We start from the raw sequence: 20,176 nt of genomic DNA, 5'->3' as shown, positions 1-20,176 counted from the left end.
TTGGTGAACATGCATGGTGCCTTGCATGCGCTCTGAGGATCCTGGCGAGGGGAATCAGTAGAGCGGCAGAGGCCCAGGGGACACCACTGGATATTTTTGGTGGATGCATCTATGGCTAGCTGAAGTTCTTCGAGCCCAACGGGGGCCTTTAAACATATTGTGGTGGCACAAGAGTTGGAATCAGCATGCAGCTCCTGTCCCCTAGCAAATAATTATACCTAAGGAGAGGAAAGAGCCGGTTGGACTCTGAATTTCTTCACAAGGCCTAACCTAACATTGAGATCGCTCACCCACAGTGGTCAGACACCATGGCTAAACAACAAAAACTACAGATGAACGCAGATATTGCCTCCCTTTTGAGGTCGCAGGACATGGGGAAGAAAGGAGAAGTACCAAAACCCCAAATTCACTCACTGGAATGGCGCCTGGGACAACTGGCCATAAAGGAGGACATTCAGTCCTTTATGACTAAAATCAAAATGTAATACCGTAATTGTACGATGGAGATTTCAACCAAGGTCGATAGCCTAGACAACCATGTCCTGGAGGTAGAACAAAGACTTGGAGAAGTCGAGACCACTCAACAGATCAGGCAACCACATTGGCTGACTTGTTGCACAGGATCTACGCATTGAAAGGAGGAGTGAAGCCATGGAAAGCAAACACGAGGACATGGAGAACTGACCCTGTAGAAACAACCTACAGATCACGGGGGTGTCCCCCTCGATCTCAAACCAAGCGCTGAGAGGCTATGTGGTTGTTCTTTTTCCAACACTTTTTGCCACACATGGATAAAGGGATGCTGCACTTGGACCGTCCTCAGACTGCGGAGTCAGAGTGGTGGGACAGCCCCCAAGATGCGATTACACAAGTCCACTTCTTCACAACTAAACAGGAAACCATGACAGCAAGCCGGTCACAAAAGGAATTAATATTCCAGGGAGCTCTGCTGCAAATCTTCAAGAACTTGGCAACGATCACTATGCAAAGAAGAACGCTCAAACCGTTAACAGTGTAGGTACAGGACCAGAAGATCAGATAGAGGTGGCTAGTCCACTCTGCAGTTCTCTCTTAATGGGACAACGAACCATGAGTTTGCTAGACGAGGCAGAAGATATGTTGGGGAGTGCCCACTTGGGGAATAACAGTAACCCTTCAGCGAAATCTCTCACTCCACTGCAAGACAACGCCCCCAAACCGAAAAGAGGCACCTGGATAAAGATGGGTAAGGGGCAGAGGCCTGCTCCCTCCCTGTGAAAGACGTGTGCAACTCTGAGGGTGCCTCCATCACTGACCTCCCAGCTCTCCACTTCATCATGATGGAATCGGCAATCTGCATTACTTAAATCTATGAGGCCCATGCTACATGCGGCCTGTGCCTGGCCTAGAGTAGGATGTTACTTGCAACCCCTTTGGACACTATGCCTGTTCATTTTTTCTTGGTTGCACTGTTCTGGTTTAAAAAAGTTGAAAACCCGGTTGCTCATAAGAATGGATGCAGATGTCGGCTGACACACTCCCTGTTCCCCCTCTCCCACAAAGTGATTCAACCCTCGGGAGGCAACACCCCCCCTATCAGAAACAGAAGTTCAGAAGCCTCAATGTAAAAGGCCTAAACTCTACAATGAAACGCAAATCCACTTTATTTGTAATGCGCACCAGACCCGAAGGTATCATGGCGCAGGAAATGAGATGGTACAAGAATATTTTAGGCGGAATAAAAGTTCAAATTACAGTCATATATACAGTTTTATAAGCAACATACACAGTTAAAATACAAAAAGGAGTGATCCGTCAGTGGTTACATCAATTTACAATAGTTAAATAGATTACAGTGGGGCTGACAGCAAATTCTCTATATACAATTTACAGTCAAGGATAGAGGGTAAAGCTTTAAGTATACAAGTGGATAACGAGTATGGAACACGTTACTTACCTGTAACTGTTGTTCTCCAGCATGGGTCTGGCATGGATTCACATGCTCATGAATATTCCCCGTCGTCAGGCTGGGAATCCTCGGTAAAGAAAAAACCAGTATCAGTTTCGTTTCTGATTCGTCTTTCGTAGTAATAACCAATCACTGGTCTCTGCGTCATACTGACCACAGCCAATGACTGCCCTCTACCTAAGCACCGCCTCTGGCAGCCATCTTCAGATTTGGAAGCACGTGAAGTGGCAGTATGACCAAGTGAAGAGCCGCAGAGGGGTAGGCGGGAGGGTTTGCATGTGAATTCATGCCAGACCCATGCTGGAGAACAACAGTTACAGGTAAGTAACTTGTTCCTTCTCCAGCATCGGGTCTGGCATGGATTCACATGCTCATGAATAAAGAATACATAGCAGTACACACATGCACAACCACGGGAGGTGGCAAAGGCTCAACATTAAGCATTACATCAAACTCAACATTAAGCATCTTACCTCCTCACCAGGCTCACCTCAGGCGAACAGGTTGCGCAGCACTGCTTGGCCGACCCTGGACTCCTCCCTGGAATCCCGATCGACGCAGTAGAATTTCGTGAAGGTGTGCGTCGACCTCCACGTAGCAGCCCTGCATATGTCCAGCAGGGGCACACCAGAAAGGAACGCCGTGGTAGCTGCGATCGCTCTGGTGGAATGGGCTCTCGGACGGCTAGGCAGCGGTCGGTTTGCCAACCGATGACAGTACATGATACAGCCGGAGAGCCATCTTGAAATGGAAGCCTTCGAGAGAGCCTTCCCCTGATTGACAGGTCCAAAATTCACAAAGAGTTGTGACGTCTTCCGAAAACACTTCGTGCGGTCCACGTAGAACTTCAGCGCTCTAGCCACATCCAGCGAGTGCAAAGTCCTCTCAGCCGGCGACGAAGGCGACGGGAAGAACACAGGCAACACCAAGGGTTCGTTGAGATGGAAGTCCGACGGTACCTTGGGCATGAAGGAGGGGTGCGTCCTGAGCACTACCCTCGTGTCGTGAAAAGTCAAGTACGGGGCCTTGCAGGAAAGGGCCTGGATCTCTCCCACCCGTCGTGCGGAGGTGATGGCCACAAGAAACGCTGTTTTCCACGACAGAAACTTCAACGGGGCCGAGTGCAGAGGCTCGAACGGAGGTCCCATGAGCTTGGTCAGCACCACGTTGAGCTCCCACGCCGGGGCCGGAGCCTTCACCGGCGGGAACGATCTGATCAGTCCCTTCATGAACTCTTTCACCAGACGATGAGACCACAAGGACGTCCGGCCCGTGGTCCTGGTGCATCGGGAGATCGCAGCAAGATGAATCTTGATGGACGCGTGTGCCAGTCCAGCTTTGGCCAGCGTCAGCAGGTACGGCAGTACCTGGGGGGCCGTAATCCGTAGAGGGTTAATCTTCTGTGCGTGGCACCAGACAGAGAACCTCTTCCATTTGTGCCCGTAGCATTTAAGAGTCGAGGACGCCCTGGCCTTTGCAAGAACCTCTCTGCAGTCAGCCGGTATGTCGTATCCTCCAAACTCTAGCGCTGCAGGAGCCAGGCCTGCAAGTTCAGCGATTTCGGGTCGTGGTGGAGGATGGCGCCTCCTTCCCTGGAGAGTAGATCCGCGTCCACCGGCAGCCTGATTGGCGGGGACGCTGATAAGTCCAGAAGGTCCGGGAACCATATCTGCCTCGGCCACGCAGGTGCGACGAGGATCATCCTGCACCGTGACCTCTTGAGCTGGTTGACGAGCCGGATTAGCAGTGGCAAAGGAGGGAACGCGTAGAGGAACAGGCCCTCCCAGGGGAACGAGAAAGCATCGCCCATGCTCCTCGCCTGGGGAAACCTGCTGGCGAACCTCCGGCACGTGGAGTTCGTCGCCGTCGCGAACAGGTCGATCTGAGGTGTGCCCCACCGTCGGAAGAGGCGATCCACTAGATCCTGCCGTAGTTCCCACTCGTGGCACGAGCGCAGCTCCCTGCTGAGTGAGTCGGCGATGGTGTTTTTTATCCCTGCCAGATGAAACGGCACCAGAAACATCCTTTGGGCGATGGCCCAATGCCACAGGTCCTGCGCCTCCTTGGACAGTGCTGGGGACCTGGTTCCGCCCTGTTTCCTGATGTAAAACATGGTGGTGGTGTTGTCGGTGAAGATCCTCACCACCTTGCCCTTGAGGGACGGAAGGAAAGACCTGAGGGCCCAGAACACTGCACGAAGCTCCAGGACGTTGATATGGAGGGACTTCTCCGTCGGGAGCCAGAGGCCTCTCGCGTGCAGATTTTCGGTGTGCGCTCCCCACCCTTCCAGGGAGGCATCCGTGGTCACTGTCTCCTGGTGGTCTGGGGTCTGGAAGTCCATGCCCGCCGTCAGATGCGCGCAGGTGCCCCACCACCTGACCGCTCGGCGGAAACTCTCGTCGAGTGTGATCCTCTCCTCGAAGCCGCCCGTCGTTTGGATCCAGCGCGCGTCCAGGAACTCCTGCAACGGGCGCATCCGGAGCCTGCACATGGGAATGAGGTAGATGCAAGAAGACATCATTCCGAGGAGGGACTTGATGGACCTCACCTTGGCCGTGTCGGAAACCAACATCCGCTGTACCTTGCCCAGGATGGACCTGGTCCTTTCCTCCGACGGGGAGGCCAGAAGGGACACTGTGTCGAGCTTCGCTCCCAGAAACAGTGCGTTTTGCGCGGGTACCATGTGGGACTTGGCGTAATTCACGGAGAATCCCAGGTCCGTGAGAAGTTGGACGGTCCTTGCCGTGTGCTCCACGGCGACCTCCCTCGTCTTGGCTCGGATGAGCCAGTCGTCCAGGTAGGGGTAGACGTGGATCCCCTCGTGGCGCAGCTGTGCCGCCACCGGTGCAAGGCACTTGGTAAATACCCTGGGTGCCGACCGTAGTCCGAAGGGGAGGGCTTTGAACTGGTAGTGACGCCCTTGGACCACAAACCTGAGGAATTTTCGGTGCCCCCTTAGGATGGGAATATGGAAGTAGGCATCCTCCAAATCCAACGATGACAGGAAATCTCCTTCCTCCAGCTGACCCAGGACGTGCTGGAGGGTGACCATCCGGAACTTCTGCGCCTTGATGAACTTTTTCAGACGTCGCAGGTCTAGGATGGGGCGCCATCCTCCCGTCTTCTTCTTCACGAGGAAGTATCTCGAGTAAACTCCGGAGCCCCGAAGCCTCTTTGGGACGAGTTTGATGGCGCCCTTCCTGAGCAACGCCTTTACCTCCAGGAGAAGCTGAGGGACGTGAAGCTCTTTCCTGGCCACGGGGGGGACGCGCGGGCACCTTCTTTGAAACTCGAGCGCGTGGCCCCGGGCTAAGGCGTCCAGCACCCAACGGTCGGTGGAGATGGACTCCCACACGCTGACGAAGCCCGCCAGCCGGCCTCCCACCGGGGTGCTTCGGTGGGGGCCCGACCCCACGGCCAGTTCAATCCTGTTTCGACGAGGCTTTGCCGCCTTGACCTCCTTGGCGACGACGGCGGGGTCCGCCAGACTTGCCTCGTCCTCTGTAGGCCTCCTGAGACGACGAGCGGGCCGCTTGACGGTAGGTGGAGAAACCGCCGCCGGAACCTTTGGAGGCGCCCTTGCCTCCGCTGCTCCGAAAGGGCGTCCGTCGTTGCAGAACCCCAAGGGCCCGGGCCGTCTCAGTGTCCGCTTTAATGGCCTGGAGGGAATCGTCCGCTGTTTTCCCAAACAGGTTGTTCCCATCGAACGGCATGTCCAGGACTCTGGTCTGTACATCTTGACGGAAGTCCGTAGCCTTGAGCCATCCACGCCGCCTAAGGCACACGCCGTTGCCCAACTGGCGAAACCCAGTGTCGGCGATGTCCGTCGCAATAGTGATGCCGTGGTCCGACGCCACCTCACCTTCCTGTAGGATCTCCAGGGCATCCGCCCTCTTGTCGTCCGGTAGGAAGTCCAGCAGGGGAGCCAGTCTGTACCATAGCTCCCTGTCGTAGCGGGCCACGACAGCCAAGGCGTTGGCCGCTTTAATCGTCGTCGGTGGGGAAGTCTATGTGGAGGCCGCACCCCCCCCACTTTCTTCCTGGCCGCCGCGGAGACGACGGAGTCCGGGGTAGGCTGCGCCCGGAGGCACAGGGGGGCCGCGTCCGGGACCCGGTACTTCTTCTCGTACCGGTCTCTTCTAGCTGGCGTCGTGGAAGGGTTCGTGAGGAGGGCGAGGCCCTCATCCCAAATGTCGTCCAGTAGAGGCACCGCGAGGACCGTCTTCCTCTTGGCCTCGCGCCGTTGATAAAGGAATCCTTCCTTTTTCTTCTCCTCAGGGCAGAGCTGGAAAAGCTCGGATGCCCTGGCGATCATGGAGTGGAACGATCCAATCTCGTCGGGCGGAGAAGCCCTGGTGGGAGGTGACGACGGGAGATCCTCGTCATATACCTCGTCGTCCGTACCCGTCGCTGCCGTGTCTGTCCCCGTATCATCCCCTCGGGTGGACGGGGAGGAGGGCTGGACGGGCCGTGACGGCTGAAAAGGAGGTGGAGGGTGAATCCTTCTCTTCTTGGGCGGGGCAACACACGAAGGTCCCGGTTCAGGATCCCCCGACGGGAGAGGTTCCTCCGTCGGCAACGGTAGTCTCGTCCTTATCTCTGAGCATAAGGACTGTATAGCCAACAAAATGGCCGCCGAGTTGTCTTGCGGCGCTGGCAGAGGGGAATCCGACGGGCGATCAGGGGCCCCGTCGTCACCCTCGACGCTGTCGTCGTCACCTGCGTCGGGATCCATCCCGACGGGCCGGTCTTCATCCACGCCAAGGCCGTGGCTTAAGACCTCGATCAGCTCTTCCTCTGAGGCCGAATCTACGACGACGCCCTGCCCCCCCTTTTTCTTCCCCGCCAGGGATTTCACTGGGGTCCTATCAATGGGCACAAAAGAGGACTCCCTCCGAGGTGGCAGGGAGACTCTGAGCCCTGAGGTCGCCACCACTGGTGTAGCCTCCACAGGCTGAGCCAGGGCCGCCGCGACAGTATCGATAGAGGGCTTGGCCGGATGGATTAAGGCCTTCACCGCCTTATCCTTGAGGGGGGGGACACTGCCTCGCTCCCCCTCCGATGGGGCCTTCGAGCTCCACCGGGGCCTCTCCAGGAGCTTCGCCGGGGTGCTCGCCCTTCCTCTTACCCGACCCAGAGCGTTGGCTCGTGGCTGAAGGTGCCGGGGAGGGTACACCCTGCCTGGCGCACGTAGAGCCCGACCTTTCGGCGCTCCCGGTGCCAGCGGACACGCGGTGCTTGGCCTTGTGTTGGACCCCCGTCGCCGGGGCGTCCTCAAAGGTCTTAGAAGACCGCTCGGATTTCTTCCTCTTCTTCTCGCCTGACGGGCTCTTCCCTTCCAGCCAGTTGGCGAGGCGTTGGTGGCGGTCCTTCATGGTCCGCTCCGACATATTGCCGCAAAACGCACAGTCCTTCTCCACATGCGTCTTGTCCTCATGTAAGCAGTAGAGACAAAAGGAGTGTTCGTCTTCCTTAAAGACGTTCTGCAGCTGGCATCCAGGGCAGACCCCGAACAGCTTTCCGGGCGTCGAGCTTCCCTTCTCCTTGGCCATGTCCGGGCCTGAGAAGCTTCTGGAGTCCTCCAAAACGTAGCTTGACGAAATCTTCACCCTTGAGGGGCGCAGACGAATCCGACACGGGTCCCTGTTGATCGGATGGAGAGTCGGTGGAGCTTGAGGCTCTTGACAGAAAAAAACGAAGTTTTTGAGAAAAACGTGAAAAAATAGCACTAACGCTCGAGAGCAATAGCACGAGGATCCCAACACATGAACGTGCGGTAAAAATCTGAAGATGGCTGCCAAAGGCGGTGCTTAGGTAGAGGGCAGTCATTGGCTGTGGTCAGTATGACGCAGAGACCAGTGATTGGTTATTACTACGAAAGACAGATCAGAAACGAAACTGATACTGATTTTTTCTTTACCGAGGATTCCCAGCCTGACGACGGGGAATATTCATGAGCATGTGAATCCATGCCAGACCCCATGCTGGAAAATCAATTGTTAGTGGTCATTTTCTCTAAGCCATTTGATGGTGTTGTGTCTGAGTTTGAGGAAGGTTTGATCCTCCCTCAGGGCAGGGGGAGGGAATTCCAGAGCTGCGCAGCTTTGACCGGGAAGCTGTTACCACCAGCTTTAGAAAGTTTAAATCTAGGTATGGCTAGGCAATTTGAGTTTGCAGTCCTAGAGGGTCGGATTGAGGTATTTCTTTTGATTCTTTCCATAAGGTAGCGAGGGGCTGTATTGTTAAGGCATTTGTGAATAAGTGAGACCGTTTTTAGCCGGATTTTATCACAGGAGAACTTTACAACGCCTGAAGGACCTACATGGCTCCATTGTATTTTTGCAAAAGATTCATTTCATCCCACAAGACTTTGCTCGCTTGCATACCAGAGACTTCCTAAAACAATATCTTGCATCCAATGGCACCAAGAAAGGGGGCACAGCAATCCTGCTTGCAAAAGGGATCCCCTTTGATCTATGATATGGCATTTATAACAAGCCTATACACAAGTGTTTCAAGGTGTGACGAGGCAAGGGAGGGGGAGCAGAGGAAAGACAGACAACAATCTTACTAGGCCAGGTGTCATTCAGATCACGCAAGGGAAGGGGGAAAAAGAAAAGTGCGGGGGTGGGAGGTGAAAGTGCAGTACATGGGAATAATAAATAAGATAAATAAAAGACCGGCCAGCTGGTGGCAGTGCAGGGTGAGTGCAGACATAAGTGCTGGTGGGGGGACTGTAAGGATACAGAAAACAGACCCCGGGTCCAGGGGTTGCCAGGAAGGCAGTGCAGGCATGCAACTGGCAGGGCTAGGGCCCGAGATCAGATGGGTGGCCAGGTAACCAGTGCAGTCTCAGTATCAGCCAAGACTTCAGCAGGTGAGAGGGGGAGAGAAAGCAGAAGCAAAGAGGAAGGTTTTTAGGTGCTTGTTTAGATGGTTCTCCTCGAGTTTCAGAGCGGCTGTTCCAGAGGGAGGCCCCAGCCGAAGAGAGAGATCTACCACCAACTCATTGCTTGGAGAAGCGACTGACCATGAGGGAGTTGGAGGCAGATGAGCGAAGAGCTCGAGAGGGAAGATATTTAGGAAGAGAGAGTTGAAGTTATTGAGGCCCCAGGCCCCAGAAGGCCTTGTGGACAATACAGAGAGTTTTGAACTTAATCCTCGAAGCCACTGGGAGCGAGTGCAGAGGTTTCAGTCCTGGAGAGATATGATCCCTGGGCTTGAGGCAAAGGACACGTCTCGCAGTTCTGTTCTGGATGAGTTGCAGAGAGCGTAGAGTAGGAGCAAGCAGATTTAGAAAGAAGCTATTGCAATAGTCCAGCCTAGAGAGAACCGTAGCGCTGGAGACAGTGAGCTTCCTGGGGGGGAAGGAGAGGAAAGGAAGAATACCTTTGAGGAGGTACAGCTGGTAGTGTGACTTCTTAGAGACGTCAGAGATGTGAGGAGAGAAAGAGTGTGGAGTCGAAGATGACCAAGGTTCTTAGCCTTGCAGGTGTGAGCAGGAAGAGGACCAAGAGTGGCCGGTCAGAGAGCTACAGGAAAGGAGGGAGTGGGTGTGCCAATGAGGAGAATCTCAGTCTTACGGGCATTAAGGCAGAGGTCATTGGCGGCACACCACTCCTGGATAGCAGACAGACAGTCAGAGATGAGGGACGGAGAAGAGGTGGCCAAAGGTAGCCTGCGGTGGGCAAGGAGTGCCAGGTATTGGTTGAACAGCCAGGGAGAGAGGTTAGACCCCTGGGGGACACCACAGGTAGATAAGAAGATAGAGAGAAAGGACCCAAGTTGGACCAGGGAGGGTCGGTCAGAGAGGAAGGAAGTCAGCCACGCCAGGGCCTGACCGGTGATACCAAGGTTATCACGGAGACAAATTAGCAGGATGGCATGGTTGACAGTGTCAAAGGCAGAAGAGAGACCAAGCAAGATGAAGACACAGGGAGTTTTAGAGTCAAGGTTGGAGAGCAGGTCTTCACGGATGTTCAGGAGAGCAGTTTCCATGCTTCTGGCAGCTCCGAAGCCAGACTGATGGTCATGAAGGCAACCAACAGATTCAGTGTGGAGATTAAGCTGGGAGATGGCCATTTTCTCCAGGAGCTTTCCCGGGAAGGGGGTGATGGAGATTGGGCGATAGTTAGCCGGGCATGAGCGATCGGCAGAGGGTTTCTTCAAAAGAGGGTGCACGAGGGAGTGCTTCAGGGGGATGGGAAGACTCCAGTGGCAAAGAAGTGGTTGCAGAAGTCAGCCAGGGCAGGAGCAAGGGTGTCAATGTGGTCCTTGATAGTTTTGGAGGAACAAGGGTGAACCTGTTATAACAAGACATTCATAGATCGGACTTGTCTAAAAACCTTGTCTGCGGAGATCAGGGGAAGGCGGAGAAGGAGGAAGGAAAAGTGGCTGCAGAAGGGCCAGAGGAAGAGCAGGAAGGGGAGAGGAGGGGAGAGAGGACAGGATGTCTTGAGTTTTAGAGATGAAGTGAGAAGCCAGTGCTGTGCAGAGGGCCTGGGAAAGGACAGGAGAGGTAGAGACTGCGGCAGGATTGGCCAGTTCCTTGCAGGCTTTAAAGAGTTCAGCCAATTTGTTAGATGCCGCAGAGACACGGGCTTGGATATGAGCTCTCTTCTTGGTGAGGACAGAGAGCCGGTATTGCCTTTGGAGCAGGCGACAGGCCAGTTTGTCAGAGGGTGTACAGGCAGCACGCCATTTCCTCTCAGCCACCCTGCACTTGCGTTTAAGGGTGACAAGGTCTGAGACGTACCAGGAGTTGCACTTGGCTTTGGGCTTCAGGCGGATCATCATGACAGGGGCAAGGATATCAAGAATATCAGATATAGCAAGAGTGGAGCGTGGTGAGGGCTGTGTCAGGGAGAGATTCAGCCAAAGCGGGAAGAAGGGGTGAGAAAGTGGCGGCGAAAGCCTCAACTGATACGCGCTTCATGGGTCGGGTGACCAAGAAGGTGGGTGGCAGTGATGGGAGTGGCTTGGCCTGTGGGGTAGAGAGGGTGAGATGGGAGGAAAGGAGAAAGTGATCACTCCAGGAGAGAGGAGTGGTGAGAGGGATGGAAAGGGGAAGGTCTGAGGAGATCAGAACATCCAGTGTGCCCTGCAGAGTGAGTCGGGCCAGAGAGGAGAATAGAGAGAGAGTCGCAGAGGTCGCGAAAGAGTCCAGAGGGAGGAAAGGAAGCATCCAGGTGGATGTTGAAGTCTCCAAGAAGGAGTAGATGAGTGATCAAGGCCAGGAGTGAGGAGGAGAAGTCCGCCCACTCAGAGAGGAAGGAGGAAATCAGACCAGGAGGCCGATAGATAGTAGCCACAGTAAGGGAATGGCTAGGGGAGAGAGAGAGCCTGCAGACGAGGCATTCAAAAGAGGAGTAGGCCTGCGTAGGACTGATAGAGGAATGGATCCACTCAGGGAAGATCAGGGCTACACTCCCTCCGGAGCGGTTGGACCTGGGGGTAGAGAGGATCTTGTAGCCGTCAGGAAGGAGCGTGTCAAAGCTAGTGACAGAGCTGGCCATGAACCATGTCTCGGTGAGACTGAGGACATCGAGGTCAAGTTCCTCCAGAAGGCGGCAGATGTCGGAGAAGTGTTTCACAGCTGAGCGAGAGTTAACAGTGGCAATGCGGAGAAGATTGCCATCCTTGAAGGACTTCCGGGGAGGGGTACAGATAAGAGGTACACTTAGGAAGAAAAGATCTTAACCATACTTTTAAGAATAGTGCATCACACATCCAAGGTAAGTAAGAACTTTCGTAAATGTTCACTCTTAGAATTACAGTTACCAACCAACTCTTTACAAGTAAGTAACTTTTAAACATGTATTTTCTTTTCTAGGCAAAAGTCCCAATCCCTTGAAAGTCTTTCCCTTATTCTTGAAGCAGGAGTGTTCTCAGTGGCAGAAGGGGTGTCTCTAAGACTAGTGACCAACAGGCAGTGTCAGGATAGGTTCTTTAGTAGCAAAAGTCAGTTTTTTATGAAAACTGGATAAACAGGTGAGAACTTTACTTCTAGGGTTAGAAGAGGGTCCAGGGGCTTTGCAGAAGACACCCTACCAGGATTCTAGCAGTGGGACTGGGTGCACTGGATGAGAGGCCTCCGCATCACAGAAAACAACTCACAGCTACACAGAAATCCTAACAGGCTTAAGGTAAGTACATACCCAAGACAACACAGTACCTCAGCATTGACGATTTTGCAGCAGAAGGACTTCAGGGTCTACAGCCAAATACCCAGTGAGTGGATTCCTTGTCAGGGTGGCTGAAAATAAGACCTCAGAAGGAACTTTGCAGCAGGGATCAATGAAGGCTCTAGGCAAGGTTTCCCTCGTGGCTGAATGCGGTTCTGCAGATTTGGCACCTTTTCAAGGAGCACAGAAGACAGAAAATTGCGGTTGAATTCTCATCATTACAAAAGGTCCAGCAGTCTGTTGAGGGGACTTTGTGGACTCGATTTGTGTCTTTGGAGATCCACCAGGATGCCCACAAAGTTTCAGCGAGATTTGGAAGAATGTGCACCGCACAGTGGCTCGAGGACCCAGGGTATTGGGGTATTGCATCAACGCAAGGTCGCAGCAACACGTAGGATGGCTCAAAATGCAGGTATTCTTGAGTCTAGTTGGTCCACCAGGCTCTGGGCCATCGATTTCGGAGTAGGCAGGTCAATTGGAAAGAAAGGGCTACAGAAGGCTCGGTTACACTGCAGGGTCTCCGGTCGCTGGAAATAGTTTCAGCCGTTTTTCCTTCATCATCCTCTTCGGTTCAGTTCCAGTTCCAGTGGTCAACTTCTCTTCAGCTTCCAGGTTCGCAGTATTCATCAGGAACTACAGCACAACATCTGCATTCACTCCCCGCATTTTTCAAGAAGGGGTGGTCTGGTTGTCCAATTAGGACAGCCAGCCCCCACAGGGATTTGTCCCCATTCAGGCAAGGCATAAGACAAATGGCTGAAGAGTTTTGGACTCTTCCCTCGCTTCCTGCCCTCACAGACAGTCTGGAGCCTGGGCATCGAATATATAAATCACACAAAGGAATTTCCCGCCCTGGATGTCAGGGGAAGGAACCAGAAACAACAAGAAACACAAACACTAAAAGGCAAAAAAAAAGAAGCCAGGGGCCATTTTGGTAAAATGAGGCCTTTACTGCAGCTGTGCGCACAGCCCACAGTAAAGGTGCACAAATTAATACAAGGTATCACTGCCACCAGCCATTGAAGGTAAGCTCGTCCCTGTAACAGAATTGTAACCGTTTGAATGTGAAAGGGGATAACATTGTATCTCCCGAGCACTCCACATAAGGTGGGGATGTGCTGGCTTCACAGAATAAAATGTAAAAGGGATCCAAAGATCCTTTCTACCCTTGGGAACTGTAGTTCACACAAGGTTAGCAAAATAAAGTTAAAAGGGGAGCTCCTAGGGCAACCCAGCAACAATAGCCACGTATTGTCAATACGTTTTTAAAGAGCATAACTTTAAAAAGACCCTATGGAGAGTCAAAAAAAATGACACCCATAAAAAAGAGTTAAAGAATCCGCGAGTGTGGAAAAAGCTTCCAACTCACTGAGGTATCAAAGAAAAATATCCCACTAGTAAAGCAAAAAGTTCTGGGGTTGACCCAGGTCAGGAAGATTTACCCATTCTGTGAAAATCTTACCTAACAGATTTGCTATTAGTCCCAGTTTTAATTGCATGTAGTGTGTGTTATTGGCACAATAAATCACTGAGGTGCATGGAATGAAACAAATCGTTCTGAATTGAAATGGAAGTGTCGAATAGTTTGTTCACTTATTTGTAGTCTACGCGAAAGCTCTACAAACCATGTGACTTTTAAATCAAGATCGATATTACGGATTCCTAAATTCCTGTTTTTTTTTCTTTTACCCATACCCCCCCCCCAACTTGTCCTGCCTCCCACTACTACAGATAGCAATCTCTCCCTGCCAACCCTCCACAATGAACCCCAACAGGAGTGACTTACCAGTTTGTAATTTAAATGGATGACACCACAGAAAGTGGTCAAATTAGTTTGCGGTTGTCTGCCCTGGTCAGACTAACCCCCTTCTGTCAAACTAGCAGCCTCAGTCCCATGGGGTCCAAATACAACCAAGAAGTCCCCAAATGGGACTGAATCAGATTTAAAAGGTGTGTTGCCAAAAGCGGCTCAATGGTAATGGGGCGATATTCACTGGTACTGCTGGGTCCAAAGACTACTACTTCAAGAGAGGTTTAATTAACACCCTCTTGAAGCCAGACAACTCCAATTCATCTGATAAAGATTTATATGGAATACTGGTGACAAAGGGCAGATGTTTGTGCAGAACTTAGGATCCAATGTACCAACATCCGTATGTTAGCAATCTCTGGAAAACGGTTGTCAAATAATGAACTGTTTCATAGTTAGGTTAATATAAAGTTCAACATATTGTTAAACTAGCCAATCTTTTCCTAGTTGCACCTCAGACATGCAGAAGAAACCAATGAGAGGAAAACAGTGAGAGTACATTTTAATAATATTAAGTCTGCATCCGCAATACTCTCATTTTACAGATATACAAATCAGCTTGATTTTTTACTTACCGACTATCACGGTCCCATAGGAGCAGTCGTATGTGATTAATTATGGATGGCTGACCAAGTTTCACTTCTATACCAGAGCGGCAGTCATCATCAATGGGATGCCTGGAGAAGCCGTGGTCCAAGTCATAATTCTGTGTGTCGCCGTCCAGCAAGGCAGATTTCAGCTCCCCCTTAACCACCTGGGCCCCGTACTTCATAGTAGCAATGTTCTCCTCTGGGACTAGAAGATAGGAAATAAGTACTGTATGAAACATAGATACTCCATTTATCAATTTGAGAGAAACTTATTTTAAAATGCAATCTCTTGTGCCAACCTAGATGCTACCCACGCTGTTCTGAGACCTTGGTGAGCCTGCACAATCGAAAAGCCAAAGATGCATTCTAAATATTACAGAACTTGAGAATATTAAAATGATTATTCTTATTGATGATTAGCTTTCAATAAGGTTGTTTTTAGCCCCATTTGTGCCATATATTTTTCAAGTTGATCATAGTATTAAGTTTTAAGGCTTGGAGCAGTCCGTGCATTATACCCTTGACAAAACCCAAAGATTTGAAAAAAAAGGTCCAACTTCTAGTAATATTAGGTGTAGTAGGTTGGAGATCTGGAACGTCTTCGCTTTTCGATCATTTATCTGCATATAATTAGTACAGAAGATGTTTTCACACCAGCAATCTCCGTATTAACAGCAATCAACTTTTGAAGTGCAGTCACAGTTTTGCATGGCACAGATATCAGTATTGAAGCTGGACAAAAAGCAAACTTGGATGCAGAACCTGAACGAACAGAAGGTTCCAGTTCTCCAGCTGCCTAAATAAACCTGTAATGAAACTGTGGCACAGCACACTCCGCCTTTGGCTATACTAGATTATTCCAATTGCTAGAGCAAAATAAGCAAATGAGTTTAGGATCAGAAGAGAAGCAAACCTCAACTGACACTAAGTGTTAACAGACCAGTGTAAGACAGGTCAATCAAGAACTTAACAGCTTACCAGTGGTGGTCAACGGATGCAAAGCGGACTGCCACATTCCCTTTAAAGTGGACATATTCTTGTCTGAAAATCCACACTTCAGGTGGTGCTGGACAAAGGAGATTCCTGAGGAGGTTCTCCATTGTCCAACAGCTCTGAACTATAGGCAATCACTGTTTTAGAATTTTCCAAATGGCTGTAGTTTATATAGCAGGCATGTATTTTTCACATCACCACAGCAGGGAAAACATTGCAAAATCTACAGGCTTGCAGTGGGAAATGGCTACAAACAAGCTCAGATTACAATGTAAATGCAGCTCACAGTCAGCTTCGTTCTGTAGTGTACTAGGATTGAGCTCCAGAGGGCAATCTAGTTTGAAGCCAATTAAAAGACAGCACACATTAATGGTCAAGAAAGCGTAAGCAACTCAGTGGTTGGGTTCTGTAAATTCTGCACTGTAACGTCACGCCACCGTCCTGACTAGTTTCCAAGTTCTAAAATCGTGTCAATGCACATTAAGTGAAGTCCCCGTGCACCCGGACTTAGTAACGAAGCAGTATTATAGTTAACCACTTATCTGGAAAAAGAACAAATAATATTGTTTATGATCAACAGGCAAGACTGAGACTCTACTCCCTTTTCCAGATTATACAAAATTTACATTCAAAAGAACAGCTGCAAGTGGCAATCATAAACATATAAGAGACGGCTCTTAGTTACCTCGCGCTTGGTATTTTTAGAAAAAGGATGGATATCCGCACAGATTTTTGGTGGGTTCAATGTTATTACATTCAGTCTTGGTGGTGGTCAGCCGACACGTGTTTCGACCTTGAGGGTCTTTATCAAGGCAATGAGTTTAGATAAGGTGGCACTGAAGTCTAGGTTTAAGGGTCCTGTCTAGGTTGGGGTGGGTCATAGGTTTGGCTTCAGACCTAACCAGGACACTCAACAGGACAGACTGAGCTCAGACAGCCAACAGGCAATCCAAGGACCCCAAGACTGGAAGGAAATGACTCAACCTAACCTAGACAGGACCCTGCGAAGGCAACCCGCGGCCCTCCCGGGTAAACAGAGTTCAGGAGGAGCAAAAGAGGTGTTGGTAATGGCCTTGAGCTGCAGGAAAGAGATTAAAGAAATCCAATTAACATGGCCAGTGAGTTATTGAGGCAAACAAAAGTCTTGTTGATGTTAAAGGGAAAGTGACTGGAATTTGAAAGTTGAAGGTTGCGCTTGTGCCGATAAAATGCGAATGAAGGGAACAATTGTGATACAAAGTAGCATGTGGTCCTGCGAGATGAAGTTGCACATTCAAATGTCTCTGAAATGTTTTTGGATTTTAGTAGATATTGCAAGTGGAGATCAAAAGGAAGCCGCGATAAAGAAAGTTGAATAAGAGGAAAGTGACATTTGTGAACTGTGAAATATCACAAAAGGGCAAAAGTAAAATATATGAACTTTGGAAAAAGGCCAAGAAGACAAGTAAAGGCGAATAAGAGCTACAAGTACAAAGAGGTATTGGTATTACCTATGAACTTTTGAAAAGGCCAAGAGGGCACACTAAAGAGAGTGCTAATCATAAGTACCAATAAGTATTGGTGGCACAAGATTGTGTTAATGGTGGATTGTGGAAAGAGGTCAAAGTGATCATGCAGAGGTCTATGTAAATGCCTTACAGTCACAAAAGTCTTTGACAGAGAAAAGTTATAGCAGTTAGAACGTGGGAAAGGGATCCCCCACGACAGACAGGCTCGAGCCTGGCAGAGAGAAGCCTGTGCAGAACTGCCAGGAATTAAGAATATGTGAACTGAGTATTTCATAGCAAGGCGGGCAAAGCCGAAAGGAAGTGATTGAACTACTAGAAGTGAAAAGCCTAAGATTGAACTGTTGTAACGCTCACCTGGTTCCCACGGGGGCGCTGATCTAGTCTGGATTACTGCGGCCTCTTCTAGCGTGATGCGCAGGACCCGGAACACCGATTGGACAGGACCTCCAAATCGTGCTTCCTTGGCCCGTAGGAATATCCTTCTGCAGATGAGAAAGGGGATTAACAGTCTGCAGAATGGTCTGCTAGCTCCCCTCTTCCCCCCTCCGTTCCTCTCTATTCCTCCAAACCCGGTTTAAGCTCACCTTATGGTTTGGAAGGTTGAACTCTCCATCCTGCTTCTGGTGCAGGGGCACGCGTTCGTCCGGTTACTTCACTGGTTTTCAGAATGGCGCTGGCAGAATCCACTTGACTTTCCTGAGCGATGCGCCGTAAGTATGAAAGTTCAAAGTTCAAGTGAAGCCCCCTTTATGCGGTCTTTCTCACCTGTGATCTGTCCTTTATTTCAGGTGCAGAATGAAGGCGATGCGTCGAGGGGTTAACCTGCCGAGGTGAGCAGTAATGAGGGCGATCCCTCTAGATGTCCTTATCATTCCTCTGAAATGTCTCTAGTCCTCTCCCCATAGGGGCCGGGGTACGGTACCTGCCAACGGGGCGGCGCCGACCCGAAATGTGGAAGAAAAGCCAGTAAGTATTATGGCTGTTAATTAGGCTTTCCTTCTGTGTGTCCTTCTGCTCACCTTTTGTTTCTTCCTCTCTCCCCTAGGTGCAGAAATGTGGCGTCCGATGCCGACAGCCGCGATGGAGCCGGGAGATGTCTCGAGGACAGGACAGGTGAGTGAAGCGTGGCGCTGCAGCGAGCAACACAATGCTATTAAATTGATGTCTTCCTTCAGGGATGCTGGCGAGAAGATTCCGGATGCAGGTAAGAAGCTTGAAATAATCCTTGGTTTTCACCTTTCTCTTCTCTTCCTTCCTTGCAGGTCTTCCAGGTTCAAGACAGGCGTGGCTGTAGTCCAGGAGCAGGAGCAGACACAGTGAGCGTTAAGCTGCAGGAAGCAGAACAACGCGAAGCATGAGCTGCTGTCTGGGCGTGGCTTAAATAGCCTCCAAAGAAGTCCCAGGTATGTATCCTTCCCCAACTAGGGATGTATCCTTCCCTGGCCACGCCCGAGTGAAAAAATAGTCCCTATGAAAAAATAGTCCCTTTCAGGTCTCAGGGAGGCCTGAAGCGTGCAGCATGGTCTGCATCAGGTAAGTGCACAAAACACCTCCCTTTATGAGCCTGGCGCCTATGGCGCCAGGACTGATGTCCAACATGAGCCTGGCGCCAAAGGCGCCAGGACTGAGTCCAAAGAGTCCCTATAAGGAGCCGCTGGGCTTTTACCCGAGGGCATGATGCCTGCTTCCGGGGGTGCTGGGCCTGGGGGTAGGCATCATGACAACTGTTGAATTGTACAAGTAAGCCAAAGTGTGAAAGACTGAACTGTGGCAACCACCCATCCTTTGTTATTTGAGAGGCTCTCTATACCCTGTAGGGTTGAACCTGGGGAATGGAGTTGGTGAATGAGCCATTCTGACATTTTCTTATGAGACTTTATTTTCATTTGGTATTCCCTAACCACTTTTTTTTATTCTAAGAAGGAGAGAAATGTTAGGTTTTCTTAGTATAGGCCTTTTTATTTTGACCAGACTGACTTGGACGTATTGGTTATTTAATGGTCGAGATTACTCCCATTTTAGAGTTAGGGCCAGTTAGGAATTCTACTAACCCAATCAAAAGTGCAAATAAAGGTTTTCCAACCATGTATCCATTGTGTCTGTGTCTACTATTGATACCATGCCTTCCTTATACAACCAATACATGGAAAATGACGTTGGGGGTCAAAGCATATGTGCCTTAGCCTATGTGGATGACGGTCACACTGCACACAAGCCTTACAAACCCTGGTTATGGGTTATAAGGAGAATATGAATGGGAGGTGCCTTCAACTAAATGTGACAAAACTAGTGCTAGCATGTGTGGGTAGGTCTAAAAATCCATTAAGTCGTGTAGTGGTGATTGGGGAGAAAGCCCGAATGGTTGAGTACTTTGATACTTGAGGGTAATCATCAGCGGGGATCTAAACATGGTAACAGATAGAAAAAATCATGCAACAAAAGGCGATGCAGATGAACACAGCCCTTTGATGATTTGGGATCATCTTGGTGGTGTGCTGGCAGATTGCAAGATTCACATTTATACAGTCAAATCTGCGGTGAACCATGGTTTTGCAGTTTGGGGTTACTGCAGGTCTCTATCATTAGAGAACAAAGGAGTTTATGTATATCACCATGGGATTTCTGAAGAACTTCCCAGCCTATCTGCTATATAGAACGAATGGGACTCATTTATATAGAAGATCGGCTTGTAATGAATTCTTTAGTCTACAGGACCCGCCAGTGGCATAATAAAAACTTGGAACTAACCCATTTTTTGGTACAAGATGTTTTGCTCTGTTAGCAGATCAAGTTGCATCTGACGTATGCACATTAAAAAGAAGCTGGCAAAGTTGGGGTATTTGCATCGATTTACGAATCCAGCAGGTACTATGCAAATAAGTCATATGTACATTCGGAAACGGTTTACGGAGGTCAGGGAGAAATTGCAGAGTCAATGAAATCAACACACAAGTTCTATCTTTCAAATAAGGGGCAATCTAGTTTGTAAAGTCATCTAGAATGGGTGAATAATCTAGACACAGGGCACATTTAATGAGATGGAAGACAAACACGGTTCCACAAGCTGCAATTTTATCACAGGGATCAAAATTACGCAAAAGAATAGTAAGTGTGTTTGTGGTGGGCTTTCAGATGAAGACTTG

At 50.2% G+C, this 20,176-nt stretch overlaps 1 protein-coding gene across 1 annotated transcript in view; it reads right to left on the bottom strand.

The window, feature by feature from the left end:
* Positions 1–20,176, bottom strand: part of BTBD9 (BTB domain containing 9) — a 1,399,080-nt gene that overhangs the window by 1,161,284 nt on the left and 217,620 nt on the right. The window contains exon 5 of the mRNA XM_069608758.1: positions 14,518–14,737. Within this exon, the coding sequence (XP_069464859.1) occupies positions 14,518–14,737 (220 nt within the window). The remainder of the gene's footprint in view (positions 1–14,517; positions 14,738–20,176) is intronic.

This window comes from Ambystoma mexicanum, chromosome 4q (genome assembly GCF_040938575.1).
Source record: "Ambystoma mexicanum isolate Mex_15411 chromosome 4q, UKY_AmexF1_1, whole genome shotgun sequence".
NCBI lineage: Eukaryota > Metazoa > Chordata > Amphibia > Caudata > Ambystomatidae > Ambystoma > Ambystoma mexicanum.
This window is presented reverse-complemented; position numbering and strand designations above follow the sequence as displayed.